The 25015-nt window shown below is 43.1% G+C and overlaps 4 protein-coding genes across 4 annotated transcripts; 3 read left to right on the top strand and 1 right to left on the bottom strand.

The window, feature by feature from the left end:
- The first annotated feature begins 366 nt into the window (after positions 1-366).
- LOC311120708 (uncharacterized protein) lies at positions 367-2109 on the top strand. The gene is made up of 3 exons (XM_084195280.1): positions 367-496; positions 584-692; positions 932-2109. Exons 1-3 carry the CDS (start codon positions 422-424, stop codon positions 1873-1875), a joined length of 1128 nt encoding a protein of 375 aa, XP_084051406.1. The 5' UTR covers positions 367-421; the 3' UTR covers positions 1876-2109.
- A 49-nt stretch (positions 2110-2158) lies between these two features.
- LOC311120707 (uncharacterized protein) lies at positions 2159-3917 on the bottom strand. The gene is made up of 2 exons (XM_084195279.1): positions 3721-3917; positions 2159-3478 (listed from the first exon to the last, which is right to left on the bottom strand). Exons 1-2 carry the CDS (start codon positions 3899-3901, stop codon positions 2451-2453), a joined length of 1209 nt encoding a protein of 402 aa, XP_084051405.1. The 5' UTR covers positions 3902-3917; the 3' UTR covers positions 2159-2450.
- Positions 3918-9873: 5956 nt separating this feature from the next.
- LOC311120718 (protein NLRC3-like) lies at positions 9874-16567 on the top strand (the record flags this gene model as incomplete). The annotated part of the gene is made up of 8 exons (XM_084195296.1): positions 9874-10036; positions 10180-11992; positions 12076-12249; positions 14507-14680; positions 14760-14933; positions 15195-15368; positions 15828-15874; positions 16011-16567. The coding sequence occupies exons 1-8, from the start codon at positions 9916-9918 to the stop codon at positions 16565-16567; spliced, it is 3234 nt and encodes a 1077-aa protein (XP_084051422.1). The 5' UTR covers positions 9874-9915.
- A 3729-nt stretch (positions 16568-20296) lies between these two features.
- Positions 20297-21740, top strand: LOC311120714 (caspase recruitment domain-containing protein 18-like; the record flags this gene model as incomplete). The annotated part of the gene is made up of 4 exons (XM_084195292.1): positions 20297-20323; positions 20451-20583; positions 20666-20695; positions 21427-21740. Exons 2-4 carry the CDS (start codon positions 20496-20498, stop codon positions 21738-21740), a joined length of 432 nt encoding a protein of 143 aa, XP_084051418.1. The 5' UTR covers positions 20297-20323; positions 20451-20495.
- Positions 21741-25015: the final 3275 nt, after the last annotated feature.

Below are 25015 nucleotides of genomic sequence, written 5' to 3'. Positions count from 1 at the left end.
CAGTTTGTTTCTCAGTCTGAGCTCTGATTTTGTATCATTAAACTTAATACACAACGAAATTCTTACAAACCGATGTGGGTTGTTGACGGCAATAAAGACTGGGAAAGATTCTGTGATAACTCAAAATGTTCAAATTTTCGATAAGTCTTGGCACTACTTGTCAAAGGTTTCAGAACAGCCAATTTTTCTTAATTAAAAAAAGAAATTGGGTTTTGAAAATTGTGTACAGTAGTTTATAATGAAACGCAGAAAAAATGTTTTGTAAGTACAGCACTAATTGTTATGTCTCTATGAACAGGTTACACTAGACTCTGCAGAGGTTCCTGTGGTACTCAATCACATGTCATGTTCCTGCTCTGCTGGGAAAGCACTATGTAATCACATAGTAGCACTTCTTTTTCAAAGTGCTCACTATGTTACCATGGGCTTTAAGACAGTGCCATTGCCTCTGTCATGCACCAGCGCACTGCAGACCTGGCACCGGCCTAGGACACAGGTCAGACATTATTTGTTACACTGATGCAGAACTTTGCAGTTTGTATTGACTTTTGACAATGTATTGTTCATCATTATTATATCACAGGGAATTGTACCAGAGGCCACCAATGATATGGCGGTGTGTAAACCAGCGGCTAAGAAAAAAACAAGTGTCAGAGCTGGTGTGAAGTGCACACTGTACCGAGCCTATGATGGTGAGTCTGAATGAGCCCCCGCCTGTACTAGAGCACAAAGACTTTAGTGCATTTCTAAAATAATACAAACATAAAAGTGATTATTATTTGTTACTTTTTATATAGACTTTCAGTGGATATTTTTTTATTTGTATTAGAAGCATGTACGAGACTGGATGAGTGTGGTTGTCTTTTTTAGTGAAAAAGATAAGGTGGCATTTAATGAAATCTAAACTTGACATATCTCACTTTCATGCCAGGGCCTATTCCGGATCCTCACGTCATGGCCAGTGCTGAGAAACTGAAAGACATCCGTCCACAACCAGGGATTTGCAAATTGCTGCACGGGCTTGAGGGCCTTAATTTGGTGGACTCTAAATTTGGCCCTGTGCCATTTGGGTCTGTGCTTTCTTACCAGTGCCCTCTAGAATTAAGTAGAGATATTATTAAACACCCTGGTGCCAGTGAGTTTCCTCAGTTGCCTATTGAAGGTTACAACTTTAAATTTCCCATTGATTTTGAGCCCAACTACATACAACAATGTCATTTGGACAGCCTGATTGTGTCAGAGGAGATGTCTGCTGCTATTGAAGCAGAAACAAGAATGCAGTCAGAATGCCAGCTGTGGAGCCAGGTACGCAAACCCCGACTGACAGCCAGCAGATTCCGTGAAATATGCCATGTTCATGGGGAGTTGTCTGCCAAGGCTTTGGCAACCCGCATTCTGAGAGGAACTCCTCAGACAGCTGCTATGAGAAGAGGGTTGGATCTGGAACCTGAGATACTGAGGCAATATTCTGATTTTTGTGATGTCTCTCTGAAACAATGCGGGGTCATCATCCACCCTGATTCACCTCACCTTGCAGCCAGCCCGGATGCTAAAGTCTTCTGCCCAACAGAAGCACCACCATTTGGTCTTGCTGAGGTTAAGAGTTGCGATGTTGAAAATGTTACCCAAGTTAAACACCTGATCACAGTTAAAGGCCAGGCCTGCCTTAAGAAGAGCCACAAATACTACTATCAGGTTCAAGGCCAACTCGCCTTAAGCGGACTTCAGTGGTGTGACTTCATTACAGATACCCGCACTGACTTCACAGTTGAGAGAATCTTTAGGGATGAGGAGATTATCCACTCAATGCGACAGAAGCTTGATCATTTCTATTATAACATCTACATGGATGTCTTCTTAAGTTATAAAACATAAGGCAGAATTTTATGTGTAAATAGTGTTAAGGTAAATGTGGAAGGTGAACCTTTGACATTTTTTTCTTTAACTGCAAATTAACTTGTCATATACTGTATATCTCCTATGTACTGAAACACACATTTTGAAAAGGATTGTGATGTAAATGTCGACATGTTTTTCTTTAACTGCAAATGAACTTAATTGTGTTATATACTGTATATCTATGTATTGAAATACAAATTTTGAAAAGGATTGCGATGTTGTAAATGCTCTTACCAAAATCAAAAAGGATTGGAAGCAGTTGCTTGCAAACATATATTTAATAGTTCCATCAGTGCCATGACACATAAGCACATAACATGGTTAATAGTTGGATATTTTTACAATATATCACATTAGGTTCATTAATAGCTATGAAAAAGTTATTACCCTTAACAAAAACATACAGTATAACATTAGATCAATTGAATTACCAACAAAGTTAATTCATATTTACATTTGTTTGTACATACAATACAGTAATATAAAAGTACTTCTATTTACAGCCCATCTAGCTTACTCAGGAAATATACAACTTCCAGTTGACAAAAACATCAGACTGGTTTGTCTCCTTTAATGTCAAGAGGTCCCTGATAGTTCGACATGAGGCAGCAGATGGCCCACAGCTGATTCACTGAACCCACTGTGGAAAGAGGAACAAGCCCATCCCAGATATGGTACTCCTTCACCCTCCGTATGGCCCTCTCGACTAAAATCCTCAGCCGGGCGATGGCCTGGGTCTTAAGAGTGTCCTCCCTGCTGAGCTGAGGAGATTTTTTCAGTGGAGGGATGACGAGTGTTGCCCCCACTTCTGACAACATCCTCTCGATCAGGAAACCCTTGTCCGCCATTAATTCATCTCCGGGCTGAAGTAAATGCAAGATCTGACATTTCCGTGTTATTTCCATGTCGGAGATGGAGCCTGTGTAGAGCTTTGATACAAATGTGATAACACCACATGGAGCTACACCAATCAGCCCTTTAAAGGTGGTGTGATTTTTGTAGCTCGAAAAGGTTTCTGACTGTAGTGAGAGGGAGGATGGTGTTTCACAGCGGATCTCGGTGCAGTCTACTATAACTCTCACCTGAGGGCAGTAGAGCTTGAACTTATCAGGCATTGTGGCCTGCACCTGCTCTCTTGTCATCCACACCGGCAGTGAGCCAAGAACCTGGTAAAGGTAGCTAGTCCATGTTAAAATGATGCGGCTAACTGTGGACAGGCTGACCTCAAAGATGGTAGACAAGGTTTTCTCCTGAAGCCCAGCTGCAACACGACACAGAAACATAAATAGTTCATCAATAAGTGGAAGTTTTCGGTGAGGGCTAGGTGTCACATGTGCCGTTTGCTGTGCCTTAGACCAGTATACAAGCCGTGAAGCAGAGGGATAAACAGAATCCCAAAACACAGTGAAGACCTCCTTTGAGCTGAATCGTGTGTAGTAGCGATAGTCCTCATCTGTGACACAAAAATTAAAAAGGAGTGGATGCTGCTTCTTAACTGTCAGGTGCTGGATCTCAATTTCTAGGGACAACACTTGCAGCTCCAACTCTCGAATTCTTTGAGTAGCACTGTCCAGTTTACCTTAAGGGGAAGAAAAAGCATACATGTTGGTAGGTTAGTTATTACTCATCTATCCCATCCCATTTTCAATAAATAAAACTGAAGAAGCTTCTAAGATGGATGAGGTTTAAAACGCCAAGTCTTTTCACAGAGAGACCAGTTACTCCAAATCGTAGTATAAAATAGTATTTTTACTTAACTGCCATATACTTTTACTTTTTTTGCCAAACAGATACATGGTTACTCTTATTTGCAATACTAACCAGGAGAAGGACGGCAGGCATAGTCGTGATCGTTTGTCACTGCAGGCAAAGCACCCTCTGTGCTGTCAGGCATCTCATGATCAGAATCATCCAGGACAGCAACACCAAGACGCTTTCTTGCTCGCTGGTAAACTGACTCCCGAGCTTGTGAGCCGCCTCCTATATGTGTGAAATTAACCATATGCTTGTCATGATACATTTTGGTAATCACTTTTCAGTCCCTAAAATGACAAAATGTAGCAGCTATATTGCATCAGGATTAAATTATTAAACATTTTGTACAAGTAATATATTATTGGATTACAGTAGTATTACGTTTAACGCTGTCTACCTATCCTTACCCCAATCATTCCAGTGGAATCTAGACGGCACTGATCCCTGTTTAATACGGATCCGTCCACTGGCCGATGTGTATCTATCCTCAGGGGGAAAGTGCTGACTGCAAACAAAGGTGCTCCCACGAAGAATCTTAAAACTTGGTCCCTCATCTCTCCTGATCGCCCTCACCCAACGGGCACGTATTTCTCCATCAACAGGGAAATCGTGAAAACTCAGATACGGGAATTTCTGTTTGTTGTTTGAACAAAATGGTACACTGCAATAGCATCTTCTCGAAGATTGTGCCATGCTTCGGTGTTGGATGGGATACTGTTGCGATACAGACACCGGGAGAAAAGAAACAGCTAAATTAACATTCAGCTTTGACCAGGAATCAATATTTATCTAGCTATCATGCACAACAGTATTTGAATAGGTGAGTTACTATACATTCATGAATAAACTAACTGCCTAACAAAGGGTTAGATAGCTAGCTAAGTAAACTTGTTACATTACAGCCAGGCAGCAATGTAACGCTACCTTTTAACGTTATCGGTATCTGGTACTAAGTTGTTGTTAGCTAACGTTAGCCCACTTTTAAGTAACTAAGGCAGTGAACAATTATGAATTAACAATAACGTTAGCAAGTTACAAACCATTGCATATACGTAAACATTATTACTCTTAACTTTACTAATTTAACTTAAACGTACCTTTTGGAATTTCTTCAAGTAGCTAGCTTGCTAGTTAGTGGTCAACAGTTGTATTTTCGTTGAGAAGTCTCAGGTTACGGGCGAACGGAAGTGAAGTTAACCTGCTACGCGGAAAGGCGGAAGTTAGATGACGTCATCGTGAAAAGAGCCTATTGCATCCACGCCAATTATGAGGTCACACCAGTAGAGGTGCGTGCGTAAAATCACTGGGGAAGACAGAAAAATACAATACAATCTATGTGTTGTAATATTTGTTTTGCTCTATAACCTGTTAATTCATATGCCTTGTGACCCTGATATAGACTGTAGGCCTAAAGGTCGAGACAATAAGATGACACAGTGGGAGAATAAATTCAACCACACCTTTGTTTTATCAGAAAAACCAGAGAGCAACTTCTGTCCGGTTAAGTCCACAAAGCATATTCTATGTAACAGACAGTTACATGACCTACATCATGGTCAAGCAAGTTAATGTTTCCGACATTTTCGGACCACAAAACAACTATTGATTTAGAACCACAGAGTTACCGCAAGTTGTAAATGTAGTGTAGTCACCTCTGTTAAGGTAGGTGTGTGAGTGTCTGTGGTTTCAGAGAGAGACATATCCTTTGTCAATAAGCTCTAAGGTCCTATGTTACTACACAGTGTATAGAGTACGTACTCTCAAATGACACCCTTTTCCCTATATAGTGCACTACTTTTGATATTGCACTATGATCAATCTCCACACCTCCCTCCCTCCCTCCACCCCCTCCCTCCCTCCCTCCACCCTCCCTCCCATCCCCCTTACCTCTCCCTCCCCCCCCACCTCTCCCTCTCTCCCCCCACCTCTCCCTCTCTCCTCCCTCCCTCCCTCCCTCCCTCCCTCCCTCCCTCCCTCCCTCCCTCCCTCCCTCCCTCCACCTCTCCCTCTCTCCTCCCTCCCTCCCTCCCTCCACTCCACCTCTCCCTCTCTCCCCCCACCTCTCCCTCTCTCCTCCCTCCCTCCCTCTACCTCTCCCCTCCCTCCACCTCATGTCCCAACATAGGTAGTATAAGGAAGTAGAGGAAGAAATGGACCTTACAGGTAGAAGACAAAAACATCGGAGGTTTGTAGCTTTCTTTTACAATTTAATGTGGAAAAGTTTTCTGGAGAAGTTAGGCTATCATCGAGAGATATATGATTTAGGGGTAAGACGTCTGCAGAATTGTAAAGTTAATACAATACTGATTTCAACTTTCAAGAATGATAATTTTACTGTACATTGGTGTTGATTCATATTGCTTAGCCTAATCAATATGATCCAATGTGATGTGATGTTATAGGCTACAGGGCTATGAGGTAGGGTATTATTGGTAAAGGCGATTGACATCACATTATCGTGATTATTATCCGCATGTCGAAACTGCGTTAGAAAGACGTGCATCGGAATTATGTAAAGCTGTCACTAAACAAAATAGTCTGTTTCTTCAAGTCAGTCAAGTAAAACTGACGCGCAACAATAGACATAGAAACTATTTAAATGTTGGGATAAATCAAAGTTCAAGTTGAAAATGCTTTCTGGCGACACCGATCAGAAAGGCTGTGTTCCGTTTTGCTCAGTGCTGTACGCTTCATATAACTTGGCCAGCGCACTGTTGCGTAATGTTCCGCATCGTTGTCGGCACACCTGAATACAAGCCCGGGTGCAACGGACGAGATAAACTGTTGGCACCTCATGTGAAGTCAAGCAGTGCATGGGTGTATTCACTAAGGGCACTATTCCAACTTATGAAATTACGCCTTTCCTACGCACTGCTCATAGTTTCTATTCAGACTTTACCTTATTAAGTTGCATAACGGGCTTTGCAGGCGTGGTTCCCTTGCGACCGCTGAATTAATGTAATTCAACTGCTGAAAACACTTGCTGGCCAACAGATTTTCTGGTGCATTTACCCTAATTCTCACTAATCATGGAACTGTATGAAACCGGTTCAGTCGTCGTGAACCGTGAACCAGGCTACAGGTTTAACCTGCTACGTGTGGTCTGAGTTCCATAATGATACAAACAGGCTACATGTCCTAAATTCTTGCACAACGTTAGCCTAATGCTAACGACCCTCAGGAACAATTTACACTGAGGTGACAGAGGAAAGAAAGGGAAACAGAATGGAATGATGCTAAATGTAAGCTACACATTGAAGAAAACGAACACTAACGTGACAGTTATAAATATATGTGGGTTTTACTGACGGTGGCTCTCGATAGTGGCTGATATTTAACATGATACAAATGGTGAAATAAACGGAGAAAAGCCCGGGCATAGCCTATAATTAAAACATTCCGAAGCTCATACATCAACTCGGCAGGTTCAGTCCTACAGAAGCCTAAAGCTTGGTTGTCCAAATTGCATCCACGCCAGTTATGAGGTCACACCAGTAGAGGTGCGTGCGTAAAATCACTGGGGATGACAGAAAAATACAATACAATCTATGTGTTGTAATATTTGTTTTGCTCTATAACCTGTTAATTCATATGCCTTGTGACCCTAATATAGGCTTTAGGCCTAAAGGTCGAGACAATAAGAAGACACAGTGGCAGAATAAATTCAACCACACCTTTGTTTTATCACAAAACCAGAGAGCAACTTCTGTCCGGTTAAGTCCACAAAGCATATTCTATGTAACAGACAGTTACATGACCTACATCATGGTCAAGCAAGTTAATGTTTCCGACATTTTCAGACCGCTAAACAACTATTGATTTAGAACCACAGAGAGTTACAGCAAGTTGCAAAGAATGGTTCATGGTCCTGATTTATGTGTTTGTTCAAGTAGAAAAAACATGTTGACTCACCATACTTGTAGAGAAACGCCAATGACATCCTCCTCTCTTTCATGTTGACAAAATGGTCTATCACTCTGTCATACAGTACACGTCTATCACTCTGTCATACAGTACACGGTCTATCACTCTGTCATACAGTACACGGTCTATCACTCTGTCATACAGTACACGGTCTATCACTCTGTCATACAGTACACGGTCTATCACTCTGTCATACAGTACACGGTCTATCACTCTGTCATACAGTACACGGTCTATCACTCTGTCATACAGTACACGGTCTATCACTCTGTCATACAGTACACGGTCTATCACTCTGTCATACAGTACACGGTCTATCACTCTGTCATACAGTACACGGTCTATCACTCTGTCATACAGTACACGGTCTATCACTCTGTCATACAGAGCTTTTAAATCAAAGGCCAAATGCTCGCAGGCTTCCCTTGTCTTAAATGCTACGGGCAACAATGTCATACTCGTTTGGACCAGACAGCATCAGATAGATGGCCTACACATAGAGAGACAGAGGGGCGCTGTTTAGCTCGCTCGGATGCTTTCTCCTGTGAGATACATTCAGCCTCTTGCGAATTAAAGGACAATTATGAAGCAAAGAGAGACGAAAGATACATTATAGCCTGGCTTCCCTTGGTATAGAATAAATACCTGTCAGCTATTTTAACTGTATGTAATGTCTACTTGGTAAATGTCTATAATGTCTGTCAATCTAAGCTGTAACGTATTTTTAGTTGTGTTTACCCGAGGTAGACTAGCTGTTGTTATGGCGTCAGCTAATGGGGATCCAACCAGGTAGACTAGCTGTTGTTATGGCGTCAGCTAATGGGGATCCAAGTCAAATCAAATCAAATTAATAACATATTGGACTGTGCATGTTTAAATGCAATATGAAGTCTCTGTTTGAACTCTGACCACAGACAGTAAAAATGTTGTCATTGTTAATGGTTCTTCAACAATGTTCAGAAATATTGACTGTTCTGTTATTTCTTATTGTAGCTGAGTGAGCTGTGACTTACATCTAAAATGAGTCTCTCTGGGGAGAGAGAGGAGGGGACCACTGCCTCTAAAATGAGTCTCTCTGGGGAGAGAGAGGAGGAGACCACTGGCTCTAAAATGAGTCTCTCTGGGGAGAGAGAGGAGAGAGGCACTGCCTCTAAAATGAGTCTCTCTGGGGAGAGAGAGGAGGGGACCACTGGCTCTAAAATGAGTCTCTCTGGGGAGAGAGAGGAGGAGACCACTGCCTCTAAAATGAGTCTCTCTGGGGAGAGAGAGGAGGGGACCACTGCCTCTAAAATGAGTCTCTCTGGGGAGAGAGAGGAGGAGACCACTGCCTCTAAAATGAGTCTCTCTGGGGAGAGAGAGGAGGGGACCACTGCCTCTAAAATGAGTCTCTCTGGGGAGAGAGAGGAGGGGACCACTGGTTCTAAAATGAGTCTCTCTGGGCAGAGAGAGGAGGAGACCACTGCCTCTAAAATGAGTCTCTCTGGGGAGAGAGAGGAGGGGACCACTGGTTCTAAAATGAGTCTCTCTGGGCAGAGAGAGGAGGGGGCCACTGCCTCTAAAATGAGTCTCTCTGGGGCGAGAGAGGAGGGGGCCACTGCCTCTAAAATGAGTCTCTCTGGGGAAAGAGAGGAGGGTACCACTGCCTCTAAAATGAGTCTCTCTGGGGAGAGAGAGGAGGAGACCACTGCATCTAAAATGAGTCTCTCTGGGGAGAGAGAGGAGGGGACCACTGGCTCTAAAATGAGTCTCTCTGGGGAGAGAGAGGAGGAGACCACTGCATCTAAAATGAGTCTCTCTGGGGAGAGAGAGGAGGGGACCACTGGCTCTAAAATGAGTCTCTCTGGGGAGAGAGAGGAGGGGACCACTGCCTCTAAAATGAGTCTCTCTGGGGAGAGAGAGGAGGGGACCACTGCCTCTAAAATGAGTCTCTCTGGGGAGAGAGAGGAGGGGACCACTGCCTCTAAAATGAGTCTCTCTGGGGAGAGAGAGGAGGGGACCACTGCCTCTAAAATGACTCAAGACACCAGTTCTAAAAGGTAAGAGATTAATTGTAAAATATACAGTTCTCTTAAAAATATCAAACTAATGAAGAGAAAAGTGTTCACAAATTACATAAAATGTAGGCCTATATCATTCATTTTAAAGGCCAAAACCGATTTACCAATTGCAGACTGTAGCTTTATAAAGAAACATCAGGAATGCTATGAGTTCAGCTATACAGTTGTTGAAATGATGTAGATGAGGTACTGATGAGATATTGATGAGGTGATCTGCCTCCCTGTTTTGTTCAGTGTCCAGAAGCCCAGAGCAGAGTCACCTGCCCCCAGCCTGCTATCAATGAAGAGTGATCAGCCACCTGCTTTCAGCCAGGAACCATTACCAGATGACAATAAGGAAGTGGAGAGTTTGGACAGTGAGGATGCATTAAAGATCACACACAACCTTCTGGACAGAAGAAGTAAGACTGTGTTTCAAACAATATTACATAGAATGGTACAAAGGCCCCTCTAAAACACACACACACACACACACACACACACACACACACACACACAAACACACATGAACTTATGAGTCCCAACTCTCATTGTTTTCCTACAGGTCAAACTCTTCTGACAGTCCAACAAGACATTAAGGCTAAACTGAAACACAAGTATCAACACATATCTGAAGGAATTGGACACCATGGAAGTCTGTTAAAGGACATCTACACAGAGCTCTACATCACAGAGGGTGGAAGTGGAGGGGTCAATTATGAACATGAGGTGAGACAGATAGAGATGGCATCCAAGAAACAAACCACACAAGAGACACCAATCAAATGCAACGACATCTTCAAGCCTTTACCTGGACAAGACAAACCTATCAGAACTGTGCTTACAAAAGGAATCGCTGGCATTGGAAAAACAGTCTCTGTGCAGAAGGTCATCCTTGACTGGGCAGAGGGAAAAGCAAATCAGGACGTTCATTTCATGTTTCCTCTTCCTTTCCGTGATCTGAACCTGAAAAAGGACCAATACAGTCTGATGCAACTTCTTTCCCACTACTTCTCAGAGCTGAAAGAGATTGACAGCATTGAAGATGCTGAAACCAAAACTGTTTTCATTTTTGATGGTCTGGATGAGTGTCGACTTCCTCTACACTTCAAAAACAATGAGAGGTGCTGTGATGTCACGAAGCCAACCTCGGTGGACGTGCTGCTGACAAACCTCATCAAGGGGAATCTGCTTCCCTCTGCTCTCCTCTGGATAACCTCACGGCCTGCAGCAGCCAATCAGATCCCACCTGAGTGTGTTGACCAGGTGACAGAGGTACGAGGGTTCAATGATCCACAGAAGGAGGAGTACTTCAGGAAGAAAATCACAGATCAGAATCTGGCCAATGAAATCATCAAACACATGAAGACATCAAGGAGCCTCCACATCATGTGCCACATGCCAGTCTTCTGTTGGATATCAGCCACTGTCCTTGAGATGATGCTGAAAGAGGCAGAGAAGGATGAAGTCCCCAAAACTCTGACCCAGATGTTCATACACTTCACGCTCATCCAAATCATTGTGAAGAACAAGAAGTACAACAAAGCCACAGAGACAAACCCAAAGGAACTGTCTCAGTCAGACAAAGAGATGATCCTGAAACTGGCAAAGCTGGCTTTCCAACAGCTGCAGAAGGGCAACCTGATCTTCTATGAGGAGGACCTGAGAGAGTGTGGCCTTGATGTCACAGAGGCATCAGAGTACTCAGCATTGTGTACAGAGATCTTTAAAGAAGAATCTGGGCTGAACCAAGAGAAGGTCTACAGCTTTGTGCATCTGAGCATTCAGGAGTTTCTAGCAGCAGTGCATGCTTTAGAATCATGTCTGGACAAGAAGGAAAATGTTTTTTCCACCACTAGTGAGGATTACATTTACATTTTACATGAAGAGGAGGAGTCAATCCAGTTGTTTGACTTACACAGGAGAGCAGTGGACCAGGCCTTGAAGAGTGAGAATGGACACCTGGACCTGTTCCTCCGCTTCCTTCTGGGTCTCTCACTGGAGTCCAATCAGAATCTGTTACGAGGCCTTCTGACACAGACAGGAAGTACAACACAGAGCAATGAGGAAACAGTTGAGAGAACAGTCAGGTACCTTTCAGACAACATCAAATGGGAATCCTCACCAGAAAGGATCATCAACTTGTTCCACTGTCTGAATGAACTTGGTGCCAACTCTCTAGTTGAAGAAATGCAAACCTCCCTGCGATCAGGAACTCTTTCAGAAACAAGACTAAAACCTGACCAATGTTCAGCCCTGGCCTACCTGTTACTGATGTCAGAGGAGGTGCTGGAGGAGTTTGACCTGAAGACATACACCACATCAGAGGAAGGTTATCAGAGGTTGCGGCCGGTAGTGAAAACCTGCAAGAGAGCACTGTAAGTTCTGCTATTGAGTTGATGTATACATTATCATTATTCTGAAGGATTTGTATATCTAACAGATGATCTCCTCTCTCCAGACTGGATCACTGTGACCTCACATATGAATCCTGTGAGACTCTGGCTTCAGCTCTGCAGACACCAAACTCCCCCCTGAGAGAACTGGACCTCAGCTACAATGATCTGGGAGACAGAGGAGTGGAGCTGCTCTGTGTTGGACTAACCAGTACACTCTGCAACATACAGACACTAGTGTGAGTTAAATTTATTCAGTATCCACTGTGAGTGTTTATATATTATGTATGTAGTTAGTATGTGTATGTTTTTAACATTATTTGAACATCTTGGTAAATATGCAGAAACATACATAAAATGTGATAAATATATCAAACTAAGGTTAAATATCTTGAGTGAGTTAGTATGTTTTTAACATTGGTTAATCGTGTGTCCTTCTGTTATTGTCTTAATGCATCTCATTATTCTTAAAGCTTTGCATATTTAACAGTGTATTGACCTATCTCCTCTCTCCAGACTGGCTGGCTGTAAACTCAAATATGAATCCTGTGAGACTCTGGCTTCAGCTCTGCAGACACCAAACTCCCCCCTGAGAGAACTGGACCTCAGCTACAATGACCTGGGAGACAGAGGAGTGGAGCTGCTCTGTGTTGGACTAACCAGTGCACTCTGCAACATACAGACACTAGTGTGAGTTAAATATCTTCAGTATCCACTGTGAGTGTTTATATATTATGTATGTACTGTATACTGAACAAGAATATAAACGCAACATGCAACAATTTGAAAGGTTTTACTGAGTTACAGTTCATATGAGGAAATCAGTCAATTGAAATAGATTCATTAGAACCCTAATCTATGGATTTCACATAAATGGGAATTCAGATATGCATCTGTTGGTCACAGATACCTTTAAAAAAATAAGTATGGGTGTGTATCAGAAAACCAGTCCGTATCTGGTGTGACCACCATTTGCCTCATGCAGCGCGACACATCTCTTTCACATAGAATTGATCAGGCTGTTGATTGTGGCCTGTGGAATGTTGTCCCACTCCTCTTCAATGGCTGTGCGAAGTTGCTGAAAACTGCCGGGAACTGGAAGACGCTGTCGTACACGTCGATCCAGAGCATCCCAAACATGCATGTCTGGTGAGTATGCAGTCCATGGAAGAACTGGGACATTTTCAGCTTCCAGGAATTGTATACAGATCCTTGCGACACGGGGCCGTGCATTATCATGCTGAAACATGAGGTGATGGCGGCAGATGAATGGCACGACAATGGGCCTCAGGATCTCGTCACGGTATCTCTGTGCATTCAAATTCCCATCGATAAAATGCGATCGTGTTCATTGTCCGTAGCTTATGCCTGCCCATACCATAACCCCACTGCCACCATGGGGCACTCTGTTCACAACGTTGACCTCAGCAAACCGCTTGCCCCACACAATGCCATCACGACGCCATACACGCTTTCTGCCATCTTCCCAGTACAGTTGAAACCGGGATTCATCCGTGAAGAGCACATGTCTCCAGCGTGCCAGTGGCCATCGAAGGTGAGCATTTGCCCACTGAAGGCGGTTACGACGCCAAACTGCAGTCAGGTCAAGACCCTGGTGAGGATGACGAGCACGCAGATGAGCTTCCCTGAGAAGGTTTCTGACTATTTGTGCAGAAATTATTCGGTTGTGAAAACCCACAGTTAAATCAGCTGTCCTGGTGGCTTGTCTCAGACCATCCTGCAGGTGAAGAAGCCGGATGTGGAGGTCCTGGGCTGGCGTGTTTACACATGGTCTGCGGTTGCGAGGCCAGTTGGATGTACTGCCAAATTCTCTAAAATGATGTTGGAGGCGGTTTATGGTAGAGAAATTAACATAGAATTCTCTAGCAACAGCTCTGGTGGACATTCCTGCAGTCATCATGCCAATTGCACGCTCCCTCAAAACTTGACACATTTTTTTCATTGTGTTGTGTGACAAAACTGCACATTTCAGAGTGGCCTTTTATTGTCCCCAGCACAAGGTCCACCTGTGTAATGATCATGCAGTTTAATCAGCTTCTTGATATACCACACCTGTCAGGTGAATGGATTATCTTAACAAAATTGATTATCTTAACAAAGGAGAAATGCTCACTAACAGGGATCTAAACAAATGTATGCACAACATTTGAGAGAAATAAGCTTTTGTGCGTATGGAACATATCTGGGATCTTTTATTTCAGCTCATGAAACGTGGGACCAACACTTTACATGTTGGGTTTATATTTCTGTTCAGTATAGTTAGTATGTGTATGTTTTTAACATTATTTTAACATTTTGGGACATATCCAGAAACATACATAACAACATATATCAAACTAAGGTAAATATCTTGAGTGAGTTAGTATGTTTTTAACATTGGTTAATCATGTGTCCTTCTGTTATTATCTTAATGCATCTCATTATTCTTAAAGCTTTGCATATTTAACAGTGTATCACTATATATCCTCTCTCCAGACTGGCTGGCTGTGAACTCACATATGAATCCTGTGAGACTCTGGCTTCAGCTCTGCAGACACCAAACTCCCCCCTGAGAGAACTGGACCTCAGCTACAATGACCTGGGAGACAGAGGAGTGGAGCTGCTCTGTGTTGGACTAACCAGTCCACTCTGCAACATACAGACACTAGTGTGAGTTAACTATCTTCAGTATGAGTTATTATGTGGATGTTTTAGACATTTGTTAATCATGTGCTCTTCTGTCCTCTAGTCTAGGTCAGTGTGGTCTGACAGAGGGTTGCTGTTCAGATCTGGCCTCAGTCCTGAGTTCACCCAACTCACAACTGAAACAACTGGAGCTGAGAGACAATGACCTGCAGGACTCAGGAGTTACACTGCTGTCTGCTGGACTGGAGGATCCAGACTGTAAACTACACACACTGGGGTAAGTACAGTTGTTTCAGTCAGGTCGGTACTGAGCTGAGTTACACTGCCCTCTGCTGGACTGGAGGATCCAGACTGTAAACTACACACACTGGGGTATGTACAGCTGTTTCAGTCAGGTCGGTACTGAGCTTAGTAAAACAAATACTCTGAACATCTGATGTTTCATCACAATGTTTGTGTCATGGACAAATGTATGGGTGTCCTACAAGATGATTGACACCAGTCCACCAACCTAGACAGCTGTTGTGTCTCTCTGTAGGCTGTCTGGCTGTCTGGTCACAGAGGAGGGCTGTGCTGCTCTGTCTTCAGCTCTGAGGTCAAACCCCTCCCACCTGAAAGAGCTGGACCTGAGCTACAATCACCCAGGAGACTCTGCAGGGGGACTGCTTTCAGCTGCTCTGGTGGATCCCACAGATAAACTGATGAAGCTGGAGTAAGTCAGAATAGATGTCCTAATAGTGTGAGCAGTGGTTGTGTCCTATGAAGTGTAGTAGGTTCAGTAACATGAGGACATGATGGTAGAATACAGGGGACGTTTACCCAGCAGGCTTAGCACTCCAACACAGCATACATCATCACTACATGAATACTCTTCTTCTGCATCTCTGATATCCTGTTGGAATTGTACTCTGTTCTGTATGTAGTATGTAGAATAGAATACCTGTATGTATCTAGTAATGAATTGTACTCTGTTCTGAATGGAGTAGGTTGGATAGAATACCTGTATGTCTCTAGTAATTAATTGTACTCTGTTCTGTATGCAGTAGGTAGGACAGAATACCTGTATGTCTCTAGTAATGAACTTGGATAGTGCACCAGAACACAACAATATGGTTTAAATGTTGACTGCTGTATTAGGTCTTTGTCAGTCAATAACCTGTTTCTCCTACAGTGTGGATCATGGTGGAGAGTTCAGGCTGAAATCAGGGCTGAGGAAATGTAAGTCTCTTCAATCCTAATTAACTACATATTCAGAACCATAGTGATATAGTAACTAATCAATACTTGTTCTGTACCTACAAAACAACATTTTATATGAAGATGTGGTTTGATTAAACTCTCCTTTTGTCTACAGATGCCTGTCATATCAACCTGGACCCAAATACAGCAAACCCAAACCTGATACTGTCTGAGGGGAACAGGAAGGTGACACGGGTGGAGGAGAAGCAGCATTATGAAGACCATCCAGACAGATTTGACCATCATTACCAAGTTCTCTGCAGAGAAGGCTTATCTGGATCTCGTTATTACTGGGAGGTGGAGATGGATGGTGACATTTCTCATATTGGTGTGGTGTACAAAGGAATGCAGAGGAAGGGAGAGATGGAGGATGACAGTTGGATTGGAGCCAATAGGAAGTCCTGGTGTTTATTCTGCTATGACAGTGGTTATCACTTTTACCATGCTGGAGTCATCAGATCCATCCCTGGTCCTGTTTCTAACAGCGTTGGAGTGTATCTGGACTGGCCAGCTGGTACTTTGTCCTTCTATAGCGTGTCCTCCTCTGGTACACTGACACACCTTTACACAGAACACACCACATTCACTGAACCCCTCTATCCTGGGTTTGGGGTTTCCTCCTCCTCCTCAGTGACCCTGTGTCAGATAGATGACCAACACATTCAAAGGTGAGTCATAGCAATGTTTTATCATGTGTTTTCCTCTGGAATCATTCCTACAATTAGATTAGTAGTAGTGGTTTGTTTTAATGTGTTCTGTTGGACCTACAGACAGTTAGATTAGTAGTGGTGGTGTGTTTTAATGTGTTCTGTTGGACCTACAGACAGTTAGATTAGTGGTGGTGGTGTGTTTTAATGTGTTCTGTTGGACCTACAGACAGTTAGATTAGTGGTGGTGGTGTGTTTTAATGTGTTCTGTTGGACCTACAGACAGTTAGATTAGTAGTAGTGGTGTGTTTTAATGTGTTCTGTTGGACCTACAGACAGTTAGATTAGTAGTAGTGGTGTGTTTTAATGTGTTCTGTTGGACCTACAGACAGTTAGATTAGTAGTAGTGGTGTGTTTTTAATGTGTTCTGTTGGATCTACAGACAGTTAGATTAGTAGTAGTGGTGTGTTTTAATGTGTTCTGTTGGACCTACAGACAGTTAGATTAGTAGTGGTGGTGTGTTTTTAATGTGTTCTGTTGGACCTACAGACAGTTAGATTAGTGGTGGTGGTGTGTTTTTAATGTGTTCTGTTGGATGTACAGATGTTTCCTCTCCTATGTCTCACTGTAGTGTCAGTTTCACTCTAACCACAAGAGGGCATCAGAACCTGTTAAAATGATACCTGGTGACTTCACGTCTCTAGGGGCTTTCATCAAGATAAGCAATGTCACCTGTAATGTCACCATCAGTATTGACTTCATGGAAGTTGACATAGTGTTATGTCACATTAGGCAATGCACCCTACATAGGGAGCTGTTCTGTCACCCTTTATACACCCTTTGTATTGCTTATGAAGACTGTATGTATGCTATATAAAGCCTTTATCAGTTGTATTTAGTTTAATCACAGTCTATCCATCTGCTTTCCCAACACCAGAGACCATGGTGGAGAGTGTTGTATCAAGCCTGGACCTGAGAACACCAGAGACCAGATATGTGAGTGTTAACTGATAATTGTTTTAAAATCAAAATACGATTAAAGCGTTCTTGAGTCCCAGGCAAGGAACACAATCATGATCTATTTGGTCAAAACAAACTTAAAGGTAGAGTCAGCAATATGATGTAGATGCACAAAGTAAACAGCATAGTGGGTCAATTTCTACAACAACTAAGGGCGTTGGAGCGCGATGCTAAACTCCTCTGTTTTGGTCCCGTGGCTACCACGCTGTAAGAGAGTGAAGAGAACCCGTGCACCTGGGCAGATACTGTGTGAGAGAGAAGTCAGGCATCTTGCTCATCACAATATCTGCGGTGCTGCTCGTACAACATCATTTAGCTGACTCTACCTTTAAGCTCTCATCCTGGGATCTACCAGAAATCAGGCCCCCAACATCTCCAAAACATGGACCAGAACCATGTTGTTTCCTGCTTCCACAAACATTCATTAATATAACACTAATGTGTGCTAATGAGACTGTTGCTCACTTATATAGATTTTTATTACAAGTCTATTTAATAACGATTAATTAGTTATTACATGAGATTGTCCGTTTTAAATAACAACTACTTTTGACTTCAGGGATTCCTCAGAGCTGTAAGACTTGTGACCATGTTGAGGTAAGTCATAATGTCAATTCTCACTTTTACATACCTTCAGGAGTCAGGCACAGTCTGAAAGCCAGGTGTGTACTTACCAACCATTCATACTGGGATATAGACAGTCCTGTGTTCTGCTTTAGTAATATAAACACAGTCTGAAAGCCAGGTGTGTACTGACCAACCATTCATACTGGGATATAGACAGTCCTGTGTTCTGCTTTAGTAATATAAACACAGTCTGAAAGCCAGGTGTGTACTGACCAACCATTCATACTGGGATATAGACAGTCCTGTGTTCTGCTTGTAGGCATGCAGGATTTTAGCTGTTGTCATATTTTGTCATTAGACAGTTTAATTGGATCAATCACCAGCATTCCATGTAACATTGAATCAATACATTAGATTAGTTACTTTGGTTAATGGCCCAGTTTCCCGGACACAGATTAAGCCTAGTCTTGGACCTTAAATAACTTTCTATTGAAACTTCCATTGATCATGCTTTAAGTCCAGCACTAGACTCCATCTGTGTCCAGGAAACTGGCCCCATATGTATAACTGACATGCTTGTCCTTCTTCAGTACTCCACACAGTGGCTTCAGATTGAACCCTTGACTTCCACTGTCCAGGGAGTGAAAATGTTCAGGTAAAATAACTACTTTTAACATTTCATTCCACTTGCTAGTGTATTTCCCCATTACCTTTGGGAATAGGCTTCTAATCCAACCTCTCCATTTGACGATTGACCCTCTCTACCATATCTTGTTGTTGCCCTCAGGCACAGGACACCCAAAGGGCGTTATGAGTGCACAGTGTCTGGTCTCCGCTGGGTGTGTGACGGAGATGTCATTCTGAAGTATCACTTCAGGAACTGGTATCCCTACAGTCACCTTCTGAAAGACATGCAGTACGGACAAGGTGGTCCATTGCTGGACATCACTATGGAGTTAGGTGAACTGGAGGAAGTTCATCTGCCACACTTTGTCTGTTTAGGTAAAACCATATAGACATAGTATTCAGAAAGACATTTCCATGTAACTGAGTTTCACTTCCTGAATGAATAAATGAACTATTCTGGGAGTTTGAGTTTACTGTGATCTGATACTGCATATTCTTTGGGTTTTAGTTGGATGAATAATACAATATTTGTCTTTCTGTCTCCTTTTTATTGTGTTGTTCAGGGACCAACCCTTCCCTGAGGAATGAGATGAAGATTCTTCATGTAGAGGAACATGGAGTGTCTGTTGAGGAAGTGCATGAGGTCACCAGATTCCATGCTAAGATTCTCCATCCCAGGTTCTCAGCTATCTCTGTTATACTGAGCTATATATTTTTTTGGAACGTAGATGTCCACTGTGACGTGGTCCTCTATATGGCAGTAAAAAAGGCAACAGTAATTTCACGGCTGTACATGCTCCTCAGAAACTCCAGTCAGAAAGAGGTGAGGCACTATCATTGAAGTGACAACAGTATGTTGAAACTTACTAAAGGAAAGCTGATAGTTTGTTGAAAATCTATAGATTACAAAGACAACATGCAGCTCTGTGAGAAATCTATTTCTGTCTCATTCATTTGAAGAGCCAGTAGACGGCACTCTTCTCTCTGTTCGAAGGAGAACCCAATGCTCCGGGGCAGTGAAGGGGACATTGCCCTGAGTAGTGTGCTGTCTTTCGCATGGGACGTTAAACAGGTTTCCTGACTCTCTGTGGTCACTAAAGATCCCATGGCACTTATCGTAAGAGTAGGGGTGTTAACCCCGGTGTCCTGGCTAAATTCACTATCTGGCCCTCATACCATCATGGCCACCTAATCATCCCCAGCTTCCAATTGGCTCAATCATCCCCTTTCCCCTGTAACACTTCCTGAGGTCGTTGCTGTAAAAGAGACTCTCTTCTCAGTCAATTACCTGGTAAAATAAGGGTAAAATAAATAAAAAATAGTGTACAATTTTTTTTGATGTTGACAAAAAAGGATTGCTCAGTGAGCTGCATGTTGTGTGAATTATTAGACTACATTGTTCAGACTGACTACTACACTGCTCATTTTGTAGGCTGTTCGGGACCGGGAGAAATATCAGGTGTCCCAAGGATATTCAGAACTGGTCCTGTCAAGTCCAAACGGGTCCTTAAAGCTGAACAGTTGGTTTGTAGTAAAGAATCCCCATTCCTCCTCCATCAATCCAGAGGTGCAGTTTTAGCAGGCTGAGGACATGAATCTGTCATATTATATATTCATAACTGGAATATCATTATATTTCTTTCTCTCTCTCTCTGTCTGTTGTCTCAATCGTTGCACCATATGACCTTCTACAGAAGATTCAGCTGTTACCTGCAGACACCACACCAAGCTGTTGTAAGATGGTTATGAGAAACACAGGGGTTGACATTGAGATGGAGTTAATCGGGGATGATGAGAGGACAGTATGGAGAGATATGGTACCAACAGGTAGGAGAATATGTCAATCATAACTCTGTTATTTTCTGACAGATGCTATTTAGTGATTAAAACCTCTTTTTGTTTCTTTCAGATGAATACATCCCTGAAACCCATTCAACTAGTAAGTAAACATGAGAGGTACAAACCAATGGCTTGAGGGCCAGTCGACATGGTTTACTGTTGGACTAGTCCTGATTATAAAAGGCTGTCTTCAAGATCAATGACATCTCCTCCAGGACTTGATGTACATTAGCCTGGTTCTGAATGACATCTCCTCCAGGATTTGATGTAGATTAGCCTGGTTCTGAATGCCCCAATGACATCTCCTCCAGGACTTGATGTACATTAGCCTGGTTCTGAATGCCCCAATGCCATCTCCTCCAGGACTTGATGTAGATTAGCCTGGTTCTGAATGACATCTCCTCCAGGACTTGATGTACATTAGCCTGGTTCTGAATTCCCCAATGACATCTCCTCCAGGACTTGATGTAGATTAGCCTGGTTCTGAATGCCCCAATGACATCTCCTCCAGGACGTGATGTAGATTAGCCTGGTTCTGAATTCCCCAATGACATCTCCTCCAGGACTTGATGTAGATTAGCCTGGTTCTGAATGCCCCAGCCTGTTTTTCTACGTCTGTGAAAACCGACCCTAAATATGAATGAAACAGTAGTGGTGTGATGTGTTCATTGATGCAGGTTGTTATTGTTACAGAATGTGTTCTTAATGCAAAGATTAACAATACAATGAAGACTTTTACTGTAGGTCACTCTGAAACAAGTCTGTTTCTAAATGTCTGAAATGTAAATGTGAATGAACAAATGTAGTTACTTTATAACCTGACTCTCTCAGGTGCTGTGTTGGGGGTAGGGCGTCCGGCTGAGAGCAGTCTGACTGGTTCTGCAGAGCAGCAGCTGCGTTCTGTACGGACAGAGTTTGTGAGACGAGTGTCAGGACCTGTCCTGGAAGGTCTGCTGGACGGACTCCTGCAACACACAGTCATCAACCAGGAGGAAATGGAGTCAGTAAAGGTGATAGCTGAGAGGACAGAGAAGGCACGTGACATCATCGACATGGTGTTGAGAAAAGGAACTGAGTCATGTTCCAGGATGATCAACCTTCTTGGGGAGCTGGACCCCTATCTTTGGTCACAGCTTCAGATCTAAAGTTGTAGCCAACCCCTGGGTGTGGGGAGACCAGGCAGAATAGACAGGCAGGGTGGTTCAACATGGTCTTGGTGTCTGTTGCTTTAATTCAGGCTCCCGAAAATGTACAGAAAATGTCAATCAAACATGACCACTATGATAGCAATAAACTAACCAAAGGTCCAGCCACACAGCCTCTTTCCTTCTGCAGCCTCCTGGAGGTGTGGATCTTCTAGCAGGAGGGTCAGTTAGTCCTCCACTAGGTACCTAGCTGGACCCCTATCTAGCAGGAGGGTCAGTTAGTCCTTCACTAGGTACCTAGCTGGACCCCTATCTAGCAGGAGTGTCAGTTAGTCCTCCACTATGTACCTAGCTGGACCCCTATCTAGCAGGAGGGTCAGTTAGTCCTCCACTAGGTACCTAGCTGGACCCCTATCTAGCAGGAGGGTCAGTTAGTCCTCCACTAGGTACCTAGCTGGACCCCTATCTAGCAGGAGGGTCAGTTAGTCCTCCACTATGTACCTAGCTGGACCCCTATCTAGCAGGAGGGTCAGTTAGTCCTCCACTAGGTACCTAGCTGGACCCCTATCTAGCAGGAGGGTCAGTTAGTCCTCCACTAGGTACCTAGCTGGACCCCTATCTAGCAGGAGGGTCAGTTAGTCCTTCACTAGGTACCTAGCTGGACCCCTATCTAGCAGGAGGGTCAGTTAGTCCTCCACTAGGTACCTAGCTGGACCCCTATCTAGCAGGAGTGTCAGTTAGTCCTCCACTATGTACCTAGCTGGACCCCTATCTAGCAGGAGGGTCAGTTAGTCCTCCACTATGTACCTAGCTGGACCCCTATCTAGCAGGAGGGTCAGTTAGTCCTCCACTAGGTACCTAGCTGGACCCCTATCTAGCAGGAGGGTCAGTTAGTCCTCCACTAGGTACCTAGCTGGACCCCTATCTAGCAGGAGGGTCAGTTAGTCCTTCACTAGGTACCTAGCTGGACCCCTATCTAGCAGGAGGGTCAGTTAGTCCTTCACTAGGTACCTAGCTGGACCCCTATCTAGCAGGAGGGTCAGTTAGTCCTCCACTAGGTACCTAGGTATGGACCCCTATCTAGCAGGAGGGTCAGTTAGTCCTCCACTAGGTACCTAGGTATGGACCCCTATCTAGCAGGAGGGTCAGTTAGTCCTCCACTAGGTACCTAGCTGGACCCCTATCTAGCAGGAGGGTCAGTTAGTCCTCCACTAGGTACCTAGCTGGACCCCTATCTAGCAGGAGGGTCAGTTAGTCCTCCACTAGGTACCTAGGTATGGACCCCTATCTAGCAGGAGGGTCAGTTAGTCCTCCACTAGGTACCTAGCTGGACCCCTATCTAGCAGGAGGGTCAGTTAGTCCTCCACTAGATACCTAGCTGGACCCCTATCTAGCAGGAGGGTCAGTTAGTCCTCCACTAGGTATGGACCCCTATCTAGCAGAACATGTTGATACAACTCTGTCTCTCTCTCACACCAACACATGGGGCGGCAGGTAGCTTAGTGGTTAAGAGCGTTGTGCCAGTAACCGAAAGGTCCCTGGTTCTAATCCCCGAGCCAAATAGGTGAAAATCTGTCGATGTGCCCTTGAACAAGGCACTTAACCCTAATTGCTCATGTAAGTCGCTCTGGATAAGAGCGTCTGCTAAATGACATAAAAAATAAATAAATAACCTACCTACCTGATGTCTGTGTATTTTAAACTTTAGATTTTAAATTTCATTGTATACGCATTGTAAGCATGTATTGTATACGCATTGTAAACATGTATTGTATACACATTGTAAGCATGTATTGTATACGCATTGTAAACATGTATTGTATACGCATTGTAAACATGTATTGTATACGCATTGTAAACATGTATTGTATACGCATTGTAAACATGTATTGTATACGCATTGTAAACATGTATTGTATACGCATTGTAAACATGTATTGTATACGCATTGTAAGCATGTATTGTATACGCATTGTAAACATGTATTGTATACGCATTGTAAGCATTTATTGTATACGCATTGTAAACATGTAGTGTGATGTTATTGGAATTTACTTATTGTATTTGCATACTCACTGTGAATGTGTCCGGGAAAATGGCTCTGAGAATTTGGCATTCAACTTAAAACCACAGAAATATATTTTATGAATATATTGTACAGTGTTGGCCTTATAGAGGTTAATGAGAGGGGCTGGATATCAACACAACCACCTCAGTCTATCAGCAGTTTTCTCAGTGAGAGCACATTGACCATTGACAGACATAAGGAGCTGTTCAACCTCTCACCCCTTTACCAATGACTTGAGAGTGGCTGAAGGACATATAAGGAGCTGTTCAACCTCTCACCCCTTTACCAATGACTTGAGAGTGGCTGAAGGACATATAAGGAGCTGTTCAACCTCTCTCCCCTTTACCAATGACTTGAGAGTGGCTGAAGGACATATAAGGAGCTGTTCAACCTCTCACCCCTTTACCAATGACTTGAGAGTGGCTGAAGGACATATAAGGAGCTGTTCAACCTCTCTCCGCTTTACCAATGACTTGAGAGTGGCTGAAGGACATATAAGGAGCTGCTCAACCTCTCATCCCTTTACCAATGACTTGAGAGTGGCTGAAGGACATATAAGGAGCTGTTCAACCTCTCACCCCTTTACCAATGACTTGAGAGTGGCTGAAGGACCAATCAGCCCCCATCTATACACAATGTTTTACTAAATGTTTTATAACGTTGTATTTTTCTATGTGTATCTACCTGCCCAGGGACTACAGCTAAATCTGGCACATTTACAGAAATGTTGATTGATGTGCAGTATCCCTGTCAAATACATGTCAATTAAAAGGAATGTATTTTGTGTGTGTTTGTCTTTGTATATACTGTGTGTGTGAGTTGGTCTCTGATTACTGTGATTAGTTCAATGTAACGTCATATACTATACATTATAATCAGTCTGTTTTGGGTTTGCAGAATCATTGTATATCATTGGTTTTCCATCCTATCATGTTACCACACAGATGTGACTGTCTAGCTCAGCGGTTCCCAAACTTTCCCATTCTGGAGATCATCAAATCACCGTCCAAAGCTCTTGAGGACCACCATTGCGAAGTCGCTGATTTTTTTTCACATCAAATAAATTGCCGGTCAAATTCTATCATTAGATGTGAATGTAACAAAGCCTGTAAAGGTGTATTATTAATATTATTATAAAGTATTTGCATTGTGAAAAGGAATGTAAAATTGATTATAATACGATTAATACTCCCAACTGTTATTATTT

This window comes from Coregonus lavaretus, assembly GCF_964263955.1.
Source record: "Coregonus lavaretus genome assembly, contig: HAP1_SCAFFOLD_499, whole genome shotgun sequence".
Taxonomy (NCBI): Eukaryota; Metazoa; Chordata; class Actinopteri; order Salmoniformes; family Salmonidae; genus Coregonus; species Coregonus lavaretus.
This window is presented reverse-complemented; position numbering and strand designations above follow the sequence as displayed.